The 15,380-nt window shown below is 46.6% G+C and overlaps 4 protein-coding genes across 7 annotated transcripts; 2 read left to right on the top strand and 2 right to left on the bottom strand.

Annotated features, from left to right (window-relative positions):
- Positions 1–12: 12 nt before the first annotated feature.
- Positions 13–7,462, bottom strand: BDCG_04391 (histone demethylase JARID1). Its single transcript, XM_045420048.1, has 6 exons — positions 6,367–7,462; positions 6,213–6,261; positions 5,289–6,149; positions 5,074–5,168; positions 2,355–5,008; positions 13–2,279 (listed from the first exon to the last, which is right to left on the bottom strand). The coding sequence occupies exons 1-6, from the start codon at positions 6,742–6,744 to the stop codon at positions 1,073–1,075; spliced, it is 5,244 nt and encodes a 1,747-aa protein (XP_045276230.1). The 5' UTR covers positions 6,745–7,462; the 3' UTR covers positions 13–1,072.
- Positions 7,455–9,312, top strand: BDCG_16928. 3 transcript variants are annotated; one of them, XM_045426109.1, is made up of 4 exons: positions 7,455–8,270; positions 8,317–8,400; positions 8,477–8,688; positions 8,752–9,312. In XM_045426109.1, exons 3-4 carry the CDS (start codon positions 8,583–8,585, stop codon positions 8,997–8,999), a joined length of 354 nt encoding a protein of 117 aa, XP_045280860.1. In that variant the 5' UTR covers positions 7,455–8,270; positions 8,317–8,400; positions 8,477–8,582; the 3' UTR covers positions 9,000–9,312. The 3 variants fall into 3 exon arrangements, with proteins under 3 accessions (XP_045280860.1, XP_045280861.1, XP_045280862.1); XM_045426107.1 differs by having other exon boundaries at positions 7,455–8,077; positions 8,151–8,270; positions 8,317–9,312; XM_045426108.1 differs by having other exon boundaries at positions 8,491–9,312.
- A 244-nt stretch (positions 9,313–9,556) lies between these two features.
- On the top strand, positions 9,557–15,372 carry BDCG_04390. Of its 2 annotated transcripts, XM_045420047.1 has the most exons (4): positions 9,579–10,101; positions 10,158–11,978; positions 12,039–13,118; positions 13,195–15,100. In XM_045420047.1, exons 3-4 carry the CDS (start codon positions 12,871–12,873, stop codon positions 14,225–14,227), a joined length of 1,281 nt encoding a protein of 426 aa, XP_045280859.1. In that variant the 5' UTR covers positions 9,579–10,101; positions 10,158–11,978; positions 12,039–12,870; the 3' UTR covers positions 14,228–15,100. The 2 variants fall into 2 exon arrangements, with proteins under 2 accessions (XP_045276229.1, XP_045280859.1); XM_045420046.1 differs by having other exon boundaries at positions 9,557–10,101; positions 10,158–13,118; positions 13,195–15,372.
- BDCG_04389 (thymidylate kinase) lies at positions 12,944–15,264 on the bottom strand. The gene is made up of 2 exons (XM_045420045.1): positions 14,882–15,264; positions 12,944–14,813 (listed from the first exon to the last, which is right to left on the bottom strand). Exons 1-2 carry the CDS (start codon positions 15,030–15,032, stop codon positions 14,266–14,268), a joined length of 699 nt encoding a protein of 232 aa, XP_045276228.1. The 5' UTR covers positions 15,033–15,264; the 3' UTR covers positions 12,944–14,265.
- Positions 15,373–15,380: the final 8 nt, after the last annotated feature.

The following is a 15,380-nucleotide window of genomic DNA, read 5'->3' as shown; positions in this document are numbered from 1 at the left end:
AGCGGCTTGAAAAGAGTAGACGATCTCATACTTAAAAAGTCATAATTATATTATCATTATTACTTGCTTATTGATCTATAGGCAAGAAGTAGGCCGTTTTCCAGGCGGAGTGTAGTGTGTGCGCAAACAAGGGAAAACAAATCGTCAGAACATATAAATTAAATCTACCTTACAGAAGTAACGCCGGCAGGTAGACGGAGAAAGCAAGAAGAAAATATATCATTGACAGAAAGGACCAAGACATATGTGCCGGAAATTGATCTTCTTTCGCGTTACGCCACAAATGAAAAAATTCCCTTCTTCCCTTTTTTTCCCCTCGCATTTAAATCGACAGAAGGGGAGCTAGGAAGAGCCAGGCACGAGTGGATTTCCTTTCTCCTTCGCATGTAACGACTCAACGTAACATATGACGATGCGCAGAAGTGAGCAATCACACAATAGGTTGACAGAAATGTATAATAAATAATAATAAAAAAAAGTTAAAAATGATAAGAATAAATAGAGAGAATAAAATGCGCAACTGAAGCAATGACACCATTCGGGTAGATAATACGAGCATTCCAGAGTAGTCAATAATACTGTAGCAAGGAAAAAGAGAAGAAAAGAAACGAAACGAGAAAAGTTAAAAAAAAACAGAAGAGCGCCCACCTAAAATATCCTTCCCATTTGCAGATTCCACCCGCAACCCCCATAAAAATTAACCCATCCGTGGCGCGCCGTGTAATGTGGTAATAATGTTGATGTTATAATCATTTTGTCTACAGGAGTGTAATTGAACAGTAGGGGAGGGAAAAAAAGAAAAAAAATACATAAAGCAAAGAAGAAGGAACACAAAATCAAAGGCAAGAAGTTTGAAAATGGGATAAGGGGAAAAGAATAAGAAATTCCACATGAAATCTCAAACATTGAACAAAGAAGGAAATAGCAGAGTGGGGCATAGATTAACGGCGTTAGAAACAGGAAAAAAGAGGGAGTAAAAAGGGCTTCGATAACAGCAGAGTAGAAGATAGGGAAAATAATGAAGCACATCCTTCACTGGGAGTTGGTCAAACGCAATCAATCGTAAGAGAAATCAGGTCAAGAATTCGTCGGCAAGGAGGTTGTTCGACGTATCCTCACCATCGCGATCCTGGCCATCACCGCCATTCTCCTCGCCGAAATCATCGCCAGATCCAGAAGCAGAGCGGTCCTGCGCGCCACTGTTACTAGCGCTTCGAAGTGCCTCCAGCGCCTCATTCGCATGGCTAACCTCCAACGCCTCCATTTGCTCCGTGTCTTGGTTCGTCATCTCGGCAAAAAGGTCTTCCATGTCCCCTCCACGTGGGCTACTGGCAAAGGCCATTGGGCCACCCATATCGTCGTGGTCTTTACCCATGTTCTGAGTATGGAGGGGGTTGCTTCGGGTAAAGCTTGGAGGGCTGAATAGGGATGGATCGAGACCTTGGTGGTGAGATGGTGGGGAGGTGGGGTCGAACGAAGGGGAATGCACATTGTTCACACCTGGGAGGTATGCTGATGATGTAGGGGCGTAAGACGGATTTGCGTCATTTGAAGGTATTGGGAACGGATGTGAGAATGAGAATGCAGCCGGATGTTGAGAAGCGGGGGCTGGCGGGGCTACACTAGTCGGAGTCGGCACATTGCCTGTGGAAGCAGATCGAGGGTCACCGGATGGTGTGTTGGAGCGAATCTGAGGTGCCGGTTGTAAGGGGGGAGGCCGTCCAGAAGCATGGGATTCGGTTGATTTACGCTTGCTGGAAAATGTATGCTGCTTGGTCCGTAGGTGAAGTGGAAGATCTTCAGGTTTCTCAACTCCAAGTTGGGCCATCATCTTTTGCTGTTTTGTCGGTCGTGGCTTGCGAGTAGATAAGGACACTTCAAGAATTGGAGGCGGATCGGGAGCGACAGGTGCCCATTTATGGATCTCCTGGCGAAAATAATTCGTTTCAAAGGCAAGGAGGACTTCTGCCCCTTCCATCTTCCTGAGATAGAAGATCTGTGTTGGAACTTCTTCGGCAGTCATGCAGGCAGCAGAGTTCACGAGTGGTCGCACGAAATCCCGGAACGATGTTGCTTGGTCAATTATCGACTCCAAAATCTGTTCTTCTTCGGGTTGGAATGGGAGGTCAGGAATTTCGGCCTGCCAATCAAGCAACTCTTCTAATTTGGGACGAGCTGCATCGCGAGGGATCTTGACACGCCAATCGCAAATGGGGCAAGTATAGCTGTCAAATTCCTTGACTTTGCCTCTCGCAATTTTCAGGCATTTTCCGTGGTACCTAAGAACGTACTTAGTTATTGAACTTATAGAAGAGAGCACGCCGTTCTGAGCAGACTATAATCTCGAAACTTACCACTCATGACAAAGTTCGCACTCGATCATTAGCCCAGCTTCCTGTTGCCGACAGATACAGAATACATCCTTTTTCTTCGACCTACTACCAGTCCAATTATGAGCCTCAGCATCGGGACTTGCCTCTCGCGACGCCGGTTCAACAGGTGGACGACACCGGTCCTCAAGATCGAAGCAAAATGAGTTCTTCTTTTCAACATATTGTAGATGCATCTTGAGTATGTGCAATGGAGCGTTGGCTTTGCCAAACAACTTCTTACCCTTCCGCATCCAATCCTCATGGCGCTTCTGCTCCTTTTCCAGGTCGATGGTTCCATTCGGCTTGCTGTTCAATTCCGTCAGAGATTCCATAAGATCACGGACATCCTTATAATGGGGCCTTTTCCTAAAATCCGGATTTCTGCTTCCATCATAGAATGAGGAGATCTGTCGTTGTGCTTCACGTTGCTTTGTCAAGATGGCGTCAACTGCAGAAAGGGTCTCGGGGGACACAGGCAATTTAGCTGCCTGTGAGGAAAGTGCTTCCAGCTGTTGGTAGTGCACAGCCTCTACCGACATGAGTTCTTTTGCCTTTGCTTCCCAGGTTTCTGCTAGGCGATGCATTTCTTTGAAATAAAGTAGATGCTCGTTTGTCTCAGATAAGCCTAGCTGCTCGCCCTGTGCAATGAACTCGCGACATTCATCGAGCGTTTGGAGTTGCTCCCGTTTGCGGCGGGCCTGATCATTCCATTTCATTTGGCTTAGGGCCTTCTCAAGCTTGTCTACCTCAGGCATGTCAACATTGAAGCTCCTTCCAAGATCTAATAGCTCCTCGACCTCCTGGGTCGAACTAATGTGAGGGTTGCAAAGAATAGCTTGGACATCACTTTGAAACTTCTGAATCTCCTGGATCTTTTCCCTAAGCGATGTTATCTGCGGGCAATCAAAGGAAAGGTTGTCCGCTTCCTCGAGTAGCGCATGGATCTTTTCCACCCTGCGGAGCTCACGATCGCGCTCTTCCAGTTGAGCTGCTTTGGCCAAATTGCCTCTGCGCCATGCCTTCTCATTTTTGCGACGATTCTGCTGTTTACGAGTAATGTAATTATTAGCTTCATCGACCCATTTGTCGCAACGCTGAACAAACGAGGCCAGATCCTGCAGACCGGGTAGGAAATATGGGATTTTCTCTCCCTCACTGAGTAAAGCATGCAAAGCTTTCAACGAAGGTTTCGGTTCGTCCGCGAGAATTTTGTCCACCTTTTCGGCCCAGGTTTCTGGGATTCGAGCTCGGTCTTCCACTTTCTGAACGCACGATCTCAAGGCATCATCGGACATGCGATAGCGTAAGGTATGGTTAGCTCCAAGTAATTTTTGCGAGATATCTTCTCCACAGCAATCATAGCTCTCGACATGTAAGAGACACAGAGTCTTGCCCTTTTTTTGGCATTTGAACTGCGTCAGATAACTGTATACTTTGCAGTAACTGCACTGATACTCTTCTTCAGGAAGATCCGTATCCTCAACCACGAATTTTAGTTTGCACTCCTCCGACTCTTCGTCTCCGCCAGTAATTTTACAATTATGTGGACGAAGCTCCTGATGGCGCGCTAGTAGGGCCGAGCGTTGTTCGAGCTCTCGATTGCACATGCGTTGTAGCGCGGGGCCAAGCCACTTAGCAGTTTTAATAGATGTATCCCTCGCGGCAGCTGTGATGAGCAACTCGTCGTGTGAAAAGCAAGGCTGCCGTCGAAATTCCTGCAAGCGCTCTACTCCGGCTTGGCCTAGTGGTTCCCAATCTGATGGAGCGAAATTAACGGCTTCGTTGAAATTAAATCCATGGTTAAACCCGGCGTGATATGCTTGTGGAAATGTGATAACGAATTGACCGGCACGCTGGTCGAGAGCATACACGTTGACGCCTGCTTTCTTCAATTGATCCGGCGGCAGTAACGTGACGAGCTGGAACAAGAGATCCGGCTGAGTTTCGAACAGTTCCGGGACTGCTTGGCGCATAGCTTCCTCGAAAGCTTCAGCATCATCCCCGGGAATCCCATACCACGTCTTTGTAGCACCAAAATGTTGATAGTTGGCTGAATACGTGTAGTGGTCTTCATTATGCCAGCAAAATGTAGAGAAACACATGCCAACATACACCCACGGAACGGTCATGCCAGAGACGTCTGACTTAATATGCCGGAAGAGCGACTCTGAGTGCAGAGGCATAACATTCAGATTCCACGGGTCAACAGAATAAGGGTCCAAAGGATTCCGTTCGACAGTGGGAAATCCGCTTCCATGAGTTGTCGAGTGAATATCTGCGCCATACTCGACTTCAACAGTCTCGGTCAAACTTTCAACAAGCCGCCAGAACTCTCGCTCAACGTCATCCTCGGTTTCCTTTCGAGGAGCATTGAGAACGGGATCAAATGGCATCCTTGGAGCAAAATAATTTTCCTTGAAATTATTCGCTTTCTCCTGGAACTGTTTTAGCGAGTATATCCCACCTTCTTCAAATCCGTACTCTCCAGTTCCCACCAGGCATTTAGGGCAATGCCAGTCGTAATCGGGGACTGATTCAAGGGGCGGGTCAAGACAGTGCATGTGATAACCATTTTCACATCCGTCGCATGCTAGAATAGTTAGACGATCGTCACTCTTGCCGCAATTTTCACACCGCTGGGGAAGTGGGGGGTTAGCTTGCCATCCCAGAGGGTCAAATCTTTTTGAAAAAAAGTACTCACATCTCCGGTTTTCCTGGTTCCATTCTTCGTTCGCCCCTGAGTTGGCGTAGGGCGGAGTAAGCTCATATGCGACCCCGCGACCGTTGGCACGCCATCTAAATCTAGAAGTTAGCAAAACTAGAAGTACCATGTGCAAAGGTACTTGGTATAATAAAAGATGAGGATTCGTAGTGCTATAGTTTCAGAGCCGGCCAGTAACAGCCTGCTATACATACCTTTCTTCAGGCGTTTACTGCGTCGCCCGTTTGCGCCATCAGTATCTGGGTTGTCGGTCTGCGAACTCCCCGTCAAGCTTTCTTGGCTAAATGCACGTTTGAGTGGTTGTGAACTGTGGCCGTTGACGGTTGGTGTACGGCTAGCTTCAGGCTGGTGCTGTTCTGTGGCGTTGTTGGATGTCGAGGTATGCTTTCCAAGGGCTGCTGGATGGGTTCCATTCTCCATCTCCCGTTTTACCGTAGGAGCCGAACTGTTGACCGCAACGAATGATGGAGGCGCATTGATTGCAGAAAATCCGCTTGTAGTAGCATTGACTGCTGTGAAACCCGAAGTGGTGACATGTCGTTCCTGGGGGTAATCAAGTGGAGTTGAAGATTCGTCTTTCTTGACCTCGTTGTCTCTCACCGAACTATTGAGTGCAGCAGATGCTCTCGCCGCTGGAGAGTTCTTGCTAACTTCGGAGGAGCGATTATTGTTTGTCTGTGACCGTTTAGCGGTCGGAGACGTTCCCGGGGACGGGGTGTACGGTCCTCCGTGCTCAAACTCCAACTGTTGCTGGACACCAGGCTTGGCGACGCGCAGATATTCCTCGTAAGGGTGTAGCCAGCGTTGGTAGGAATTCTTTAACGAGGTTGATAATGAGGACATGATCTTGCCACTGTAGCCCAAGTCCCGGCCGATCTCGGCCCATTTTTTCAGTTTACAAACTTGATCGAAACCCCCACGGATATCGACGGCCTTTTTAAGCTTATAGAGATCAAGTGGGCGCTTATCGACGCTGGGGAAACGGCTTAGATTCATTCCATGTTGTTTATGGAATTTCGTTAGTTGGTCGAGGTAGTTGAGATTCGCTCGGGTGCCTGGTTGAGGGTCAGATTCGGGTTCCCGGGGGCTTATTGCACGGGGTAATGCTTGGGACATACCTCCTTCAACCGAGTTCAACTCCTGCCGGCGGGTGCGGAAATGGAATCGCTACATATGAGAAATAATAGATTTGATTAGCCCCACACCCCCGAAAACAATAGAACGTGGATGAAAAGATGCAGCGGGCTGGAAAAATTCAGTAGAATATCGTACCTCTGTGTCGATAGCAAAAGGCGGAGTCCAGCTATCGGGGGGGACAATCTTGCAAATGCCATATTTCTTTCCTTCCGGCGCGATTTTGCGGATGTATTCGAAAGGGTCTTTGAATTCTTCCTCTGTAGGACGGAAAGTTGGAGCTTCCTGTAAACCATGAGGTCGCACACGCTTGACGGGATCTCTACTAGCAGCAGGATGGCCACGTCGCTCGACGGTAGAGAGATCGAGGGGCGCAGCCCTTCTAGCACTCAGAGGGACATTGGCATTGTAAGATTGGTGGTGGTGGTTCGAGTTCGAGGCGCGGGTTGAGGAGCGGGTGGCCGATGGCTGGGACTGCTGGGCAGTGAATGCTCCAGTCGAGGGTGGGACCACCATGTCTCCACGCTGAGATGCGGCAGAGCAGGAGATGAGATGACGAAAATAGATTAGGCTGCTGTGGGAAAATACTGATAGCGATGCGAATAGCGCATTGGAGGGGAGGGTGGTTGGGTAAAGGAGGATGAGGGTTGGGGGAGATATGCAAGTAAGTGGTGAGAGTAGTCCAATAGAGACGCGAGAATAGAGAGCGGTTTAATTAAATAACGAGATAATTAATTGCAAATGATAAGGAGAAGGATACCCGGGGAACAAGGGGGGGGGAAGGAGGGCGGAGAGAAAGCGGAGAACAGAGACGGGGTGGTTGCAGAAGCGCGAGGAGAGAGAGAGAGAGAGAGAAAGGAAATCCGAGATAGGAAGATTTGAGGCGGAATGGGATGATTGATGGATGGATGGATGGATGGATGGATGGAATGGCTGAAGTTTGTCTGGTTTGTAACGTAACCTATTTAGTTATGCGGTTGGACGAGACAGAACAGAAGACTCGGCGCTGGGCTGCGATGCCTAGGTACGGTACGGCAATAATACACAGGCCTGGGTACGGTACGTGTATTTGCTATCACGAAATTTTACCCTGCCTTCTAGTCTGCGTTCTATATTATATGATACCGTCCTGTACCGTACCGCGGCTGAGTACATTTTACTTCTTATTATGTGCTTCTTATCAACATCAATCTTCGAAAGTATATAATAATATATAAAAGCAATAAGCTTGCTGGACTAAGTTGCCATTTTGTATTTTGCCGAAATGCTGCGCAGGAGGTATTCATATATATCATCATCCTATCCATCCTGGAAGCGGAAACCGCTGATAAACTGTGGCGTGATCAAGAATGACGCGAGCATTTAAACAATATCTTGTCTCTCCCTCCCTTTGAAAACTCCCTCCTGGATTACTTATTGCCGCTGCCGTTCAATATATCACAAGACTTCTTTTTATCTATCGCCTTACCATCACTTTTAAATACTTTCTCTGAATCCCTCCGCATGTCGAGAACGCAGGCGTCTTCACATTGGATAGATAAAAATAACCAGTGACAGAACCCCAGCATCAAGAGCACTGCAAGACCAGAAAGCTGTGACATGCTATATCATGCATGATATATGGGAGCAATCACATCAAATCATGCTTCCTCAGCTTCAGTGAAAATACATTCTCATGTGTGGATAGAGCTATCCCCAAGTCTCTACACTCAGACATCTAACACCTCAAGGACAATTTATATTCCTCATATATTGGCTGTCAATTCCAACCCGTATGCTAATGCATGGGGACCATATTCAAAATAACATTCATTTCTTTGTCCCTTGAAAATTTCAACAAATAGTTTTGGTTCATCCAATCCCGCAACCCCAACTCCCATTGATCATGATACCTCCTCCACCAGCGAACTAACAACTGTAAGATAGGGAACAAAAAGTGGCATGAAAAAAAACTTATTAATCTGCCCATCGTACCCGGCAGCCTGCTTTTAAAACCGAGGAAACAAAAAAGGCAATCTCAAAAAGAGTTGCCGGCAAACCCAGTAAGTATGTACATTATCCGCACAGGACTAGCGCTAACGACGACAGAACGCTTAACTACACAGTAAGCACGAGCGAAGCAAGGGCGAAACCAACTCCACCAAAGCCCTCCGGTTGTCCTACAGGCTACAGGTCGGTCAGTGTCCCTGTATATTATTAAATATTTCATGTCTAATCTATGTGCTGGGCCAACCTGGGCTTCTACCAGTTATACCTGTTTAGGTGCCACATGTGTATCCTTGGATCGCACAGTTACAATATTTTGCTGACCTGCTGCGTATGAATACCGTATCTTACATTCCAAACATTAAGTTATGTCCTGGCGAAAACATCTGGTACCTTTCCTTCCCACCGCTCCGCAGCCAACCGGCAAGTACTCCGTATCCCGTAACGTAACAGGGTCGAACCAATATCACTGCGGTACGAAGTTGCATAAATCAGACGGTAATAAACACCTCAGGACTAATCCGAAACCCCCGCAAGAAAAGCAAGCAAATTTCAACATCCCGATTAACTTTCCTCCCCATTTTGGTGGTTTACCATACCAAATTGTTGGAAGGAGAATACCAAGATGCTTTATTTTCTTGAAACCATGTCTCTTAGGAATAAGGAAAAAGGGGGGGAAAAAGCAATATCTAGGGAATTTTGAGTTGTCATTAAATATAAGCTTTCCCACTCTTCCTCTCTTCACACTACATTTACCCTGTACAGAACATCACAGTTACTTTTAATATATCTGCCTGTGAACGAAATACAGGTGCTCCGTGACATTTCCGGCTACTGCTACGGTGGCTAGGATCTGTAAATCAACTTGAGATCTAAGATATTGCACGAGCCCTGCTGGCGAGTCAAAATATCTTCTCAGTCAACTCTCAAATCAACAATATCAACATTTTCTTCTTTACTGCTTTTATTATCTCTAAATGAACAAAATAGTATTACAGATTTCACATCTAATAACAAGATTGTATACACAGCTGTATCTTTCTTTTCAAAGCCTGAACAAACACTTTCAAATTTATACTAGAAAAGAAAGATAATCACTCTACACTATTAATACTTATTTAAATTTTTAGATATAAGTATATTACATATAATATTCTTTTCTATATTTCACTTGAGTATTATTTTTAAAATATAATTTATAAAAAGAGGTTAACAACAAAAGTAAGGAGTACACCTCAAGTTTCCCGAACGGGCCTAGCCTGTCGTCGCCCCATCCGTTATCCGTTATCCGTTGCACCAATGGGTGGAGTTACAAATCTATATAAGATTGCTCCTCTTCCCTCTTGCTCACACCCTTCCATCTTCTCAATTTTCCTCCTCATCTCACTCTTCCCCCTTTGTTAGCCTGCTCTGCTGCATCGCAAAAGACATCTGCCAATCTCTCTTGCTGAACTGTTTTGCTATCGCATCCCCCTTCCCCTCCTAAACCTAGATGTCGACGGGCAAGAGAGGCACAAAGCGGGCGGGTGAAATATTCGGTGAGTAGAGCCTGTTGTCCTCGAGAAGAGGAGTGTGTAATTGTGCTCTTTAGATCAACATGGTCTTCCAAGAAGACAGACAAAAGGGGAAGAGGCGGGGCTGACGGGGCTCCCTTTCAGTCCTTCTGCTCTAGCTTACTCTATTACCCCTATGTGATACATTCACATTTCCTTCACCCTTCTCCTTCTCTTTCTGTTTGAACTACAATTCGGTGCATGCGTGTTATACCATTGACCAATGGCAAAAATGCCTCACATCAGTGAAACCCGAGAATTGATATCTCTTGTTCTCAATTTGATATTCAAAGGATACAGTTGATCTTAGCTGCCTTCTTTTGGCTCCGTTAATGTAAGCTGAATTGCCGCATCTCAAGAAACCCGCCGCTAACTCTGAGTGGCTCATAGGAAAATCACGGTGGTGTTGAGAATAATGGTGCTTCATTGGTTACTATGTCTGAGGAATTCCTGAACAACTGGGCAACGGCTTCATTTCAGTCTGTTTGTCCCTCGGTTTAGACTCCCGCCTTCGTTATCGGCGCGGATGGTTAAACGGACGCAGCCATCGCACTCGAATTGAGTATACTGTACATTTATACCATTTGACGAGCCCTAACGGTCGCTCTACGTTTCAGACAGCATCAGATGTGTCATGTCCAAGGAATGCTGGATGGGACGAAGCTGATAAACCTCAGTCGTCCATATAGCATCGCACATGGCAATATAAATCTGTACACTCATAACACTCTGATTGCGGTATTTGACTGTAATGGAGTGGGATTATCTCAACAGAATGATGGTGCTGACCCTTATGAATTCAAGTTACAGATCTAGGGGTGTAGTCCTATTCTAAGTGATCATATATTCCTGCCCTGGTGGACATGGCCATGCCAAAATACATGAAGGTTGAAATCTGTGAAGTTGCTGTGGCTGCAATTCAAACACTGATACCTGCAAGCTCAAATCAGCTGCTCTGCAAGCCTAGAGAAGCCCGGATATAAGAGTGCAACATACGCACATCAAGAAATCTTCATTCTCAGTGCTGCCGGGTACTAAGAACAAACAATATCATCCAGGGAGTCAAAGTCAGTGCAAATCGTACATTTCTTTTCCCTGAAGTATTAAAGTCCATAGTATATGTGCATTCTTGTTGAGATCTCTGTGAGTCGCTTCATCAGAGGATTGAATGATGGAGTGAGAAGCCAAAAAACAGATAGCACAAAAGCCAGAGACATGATTTCTGGAGCAACAAGGAGAGCTGGTGAGAGGTAAAGTTGGGAGAGAAGTTTCTAATGAATACAAGCTACAAGCTGTGTAAAGTGAGCTCAAGTTCACGGGCTTTCACAGAAACACCTAGCAGGTGCGGTTCCATTCTGTGGGCTGTGAGGTAGTTATCTACCTGTTGTTTGGCGAAGCCATACTCATGCTTTCTATTCAAATCACAGAGTCGTTCTCAATAAATGTCCTTTACCCTTCTCCAAGTGCATTCTATGACAGAGCCATTGGTCAGGCAGCGCACACTCCGCTTCGCCGTTAGCCGCCCCTATTGACAGGAATTTTCCGCAGGGTCCCATATACCTTCCGCAATTTCCTGGTCCTCAGTTGTTAGTGCTTCATTCTTCCCACAGAGTTACTTGCATAAAATGCCTTGGGTTTAACCCCTACTTGATGTGAGGAAGTGGCATTTTAGTACACACTTCGCGAGCTCATTGCATCGGAAGCACCTAAACAGCACGCCCCGGCGGAACTACGGGCCAACGGTTAAACTATGAAAGGCAAGACTGGGTGCCTATAAATTTTTCTCCATTGACAGAACCTTTATCCCACAACACCGAAGGAAAAATACCGACAGTTCACTGCTTTTTCTAGATATACACACACAAGGCTCTATGATAGGTAGAAGGGGTGGGAATAGTTCCACGCATCTATTCCCCCATGATTTCCTCACCAATAGGCTCAATCAAGATACATACAGTAGCCCCCTTGTCGGATACACGGGAAACACAGCTTGCAGACCATGATGTCCATTCACTTGATTTGTTCACATCAGGGGAATTGGTACTTTGGCACTTTTTTGGCAGTGTGTTGGTCCTCTGCGACTGCAACAATTGTGGATATATCAGCACCTGCCTCGGTGTTCACCATTCGCTTAGTTACCATAATAACCGCCCCTTCGCTATTATATGACCGTGCAATACCGTCATTCCCAACATGTTTGAGGCTCTTTGGGTCAGTCTTCAGTTTAAAATTGACACTGGTTGCTTTTTCATCCCATTCTCAAATAGTCAGGTTCGCCTATTCCAACATGTGTCCAGGCGGGTTTCCGACGGGTATAGTAAATGCTTATATGTGGCCTGTTGAGCATCAAGTGGAGGAGCTGGTTGCAGCCACTGCAGTAGCTACGTTGAGGTACGTAACCAGAGGTAGAAGCTACATGAAGGATAAAACAAATCGCTGGTGTTCTCTAATAGGCATCAACTTCCCGCGGCGGGCCGGTTACATACATCTACGCCAGCTAAATCTACTCGTTATCGATGAATATTACCTAAACTAGCTCCAAGGGAAGGGTATGGTACTCGACACAATTCATAAAATCCATAAATAGTGCTAGTATTCGCACCGACTCTTTTGGCCGTTATTTCCTTTTCTCCACATCACAGCTGGCAATTCACGTCTAGCAGGAGAGGTTAGCCAATCATTTGCTGGCGCTAGGCGGCAAATTAGGCGCTTCCACACGTGGCCGCGCGAGTCGTGCCGCCCCACTGACAGAGCTCTGTTTACTGAGGTGTTGCTATAGGCGATGGAACACTCCTGGACCAAATGATAGTACAGTCTACCCTAAACCCAACGAATTTAAGACCTCGTTTTATAAATAAGAACTCCACTCGTTTTAGCGAAGTAGCTTGTCAAAGAACTGCGCCGGGGAGCCGTTCCATAACCAACACGAGACGGATATGCCCCGCAATCTCTCCACAAACAGTCATCCAAGTTTACATCTACATCGCGAAGAGAGAGTCAGTCGCATTGCTAACCACGATTCCTTGAAAACTTAACCCTCAGAGAGCCGTACCATCTCCCCAAACCTTTCAACCCAATTCCCTGTGTCCGTCCCCGGCTACCTATGGCAGACCATTCCTCGCAATCAATAAGCCCGATTCCGACTTTCTACTGTTGTTACCTTCTCCGCTCGACTGTTCGACACGCTAGTCTCTATATTGGCTCAACCCCAGACCCAAGTCGGCGCTTAGCCCAGCATAATGGAGACAAGACCGGCGGCGCTAAACGGACATCGAGGGAGAAGCTGAGGCCTTGGGAGATGGTGGTCATTGTAAGTGGGTTCATGAACAGAGTGGGTGCATTACAGTTTGAGTACGTTTAGATTCAACTCCTTCTATCTTTCTTCAATTCATTCTCAATTTAGGTGTATTCTGACTACGTTATATAGGTGGGCGTGGCAACACACACAAGGTTCCCGCCATGTCGAAGTCGAAAGGGGCGGGAACGAGGAGCCGGGCTTAAGGATATGTCCCCGGACGGGAAAAGAGGTCAAGACCAGGGGGAAACCTCGCTCCTCGCTACGGAATATTTTGGCGAATCTACATATTTTACTACAGTCGCCGTATTTTTCGGAATGGCCCTTGGAGGTGCAGTTTTTCGCAGAAGATGTGTATCGCGCGTGGCAGGATTGGTCGCAGCGCGCGGATGGTTTACTAGATGATAGAATCAAGGTGATAACGGCTTTTGGTTCTGAGCAGGCGTGCGATGTCGAAAGGAAGGAACATCTTGGAAGCGCAGGAAGAATTGGAGCACTGGATGTCGGTTACGACCATCTTGCGGAGTATGTGGAGAAATCGTTATTTTTACTTGAGTCTGAGGAACAGATCGATTGCGGTGTATGCAAGCAGAGGTTGGATTCACAACATGATATGATTGCAATATGTTCACACAATCTGTGCCGCTGCGCTTCCCACCTTCTATGTTTGGCGTCACATTTCTTGGGGGCAGCAGGTTTTGGTGGAAAGTTGGTACCAAGAGAAGGGACGTGTCCCGCGTGCCGCAACCAATTGGAATGGCCAATCCTCATGAAAGAAATTACATTGCGGTTCCGTGGCCAAGAGGAGATAAAACGGTTAGTGAGACGAAGACGGCGGGCTGAGGGCACGCGGAAAGCCAAAAAAAATTTGAACAGCGTCAACTTGTACTCGGAAGAAGATACAAGCGATGCCCCAATATCATGCACAAAATTTGGAAGCATTGGATTTCTGAACCATACATATCCCTGTGCGGATGACAGCAAGATTGGAGAGCTAGGGAGCAGTATTGACAGCGCAAACAGCACAAACTCAGACAGTGACTCTGTGAGAACAATCACGCCTGAGATTGAGCTCTATAGCCGACGGAAACCATCTACGAAGGCGAACTGCTCGGGTTCATATACAAATAAATCCGACTGGGACAATGCTGAAATTATCGAATGACAACCGACGAGAGAGGGCGTTCTCTCAGGGGATAAATATCATGATTGAGTGTTCGCTGGCTTTAATAAAGGTCCAAATTTTCTCAGCGATCTGATGCCGCAGACATTTTCAACAGCTTTCCTTGCTGTCTCTATAACGTCCAGCGCAACCTCCCGCTCCGTCCGACCCGCGTCGATGATGTGCACATTGTCGGGGTCCTCTCTAGCGATAAGCGTCTGAAATAGCTGGCGTATTCGGCTCTGAAAGGTGTCGTTCTCATATCTTTCTAGTCCATAGCCACCGCGCTTTGCGGCTTCCTCTGGCGATATGTTCAGGAAAAGCCATATATCTGGCTGCGGCAAACCGATCTCTGGTTGCCAAGCCCAATCTAGTGACAGTCCAGGGATATCTTTGGCTGCAGAATAGACAACTCCGGAGTAGGAGTAGCGATCGATAATGACAGTAATGCCATTTGATATATCTTGCTGTATTTCCGTAGCTGCCTCCCATCTATTGGCGGAGAACAGAAGGTGAATAGCATGATCGTCCAGATGTGTGTTTCCCATCAAATACGCGTTGATCATCTTCCCTATCTCAGTAGTTCTATCTACAATCGCTCGTTAGCATCGGCATGGATATGATAGAGCATCTGGTGGCACATGAGCAAGTAAGTACCTGGAAAACGACGGTACTTGACCTCATGTCCGTCTTCTTGGAGAGTCTTCTGTAAAATTGCACATTGAGTAGATTTGCCGGCACGGTCCAACCCTTCCACCACAATGAGAGCCCCCCTCTGCCCTTCATTGGTTCCCTGTACTGCTTTCATAATACCCCAGATATATTTCCCGAATCAATTGTTTGTTGCTGTTGAAAGGCGGGCGGAGTGGATTTTCTTGGCGCGGTCATGTGCTCGTTTGGGTCGTGACAAATTTCTGATAGCAAGGTTGCTTTGGCTGCTGCAGTCATGTTGTCTCACATTCTATAAGATCTTTATTATAATCTGTAGAAAAATCAACATTGTTATCTATCTAGTGAGGTTTTCAGATAACCAACCTCTAGTTATTTGGGGGGGATTTGAGTGGGGTGGCGTACCGTACCGTACGGGAATATTTTAAACTGGGTTTGGGTTAGTGATATCTTGGCATCTTAGGGGTGGCAGTACAGTACAGTACAG

The sequence above is a fragment of the Blastomyces dermatitidis genome (genome assembly GCF_000003525.1).
Source record: "Blastomyces dermatitidis ER-3 genomic scaffold supercont1.4, whole genome shotgun sequence".
In the NCBI taxonomy this organism is placed as follows: Eukaryota; Fungi; Ascomycota; class Eurotiomycetes; order Onygenales; family Ajellomycetaceae; genus Blastomyces; species Blastomyces dermatitidis.
The sequence above is the reverse complement of the archived record's forward strand: the minus strand, read 5'-3'. Positions and strand labels throughout refer to the sequence as shown.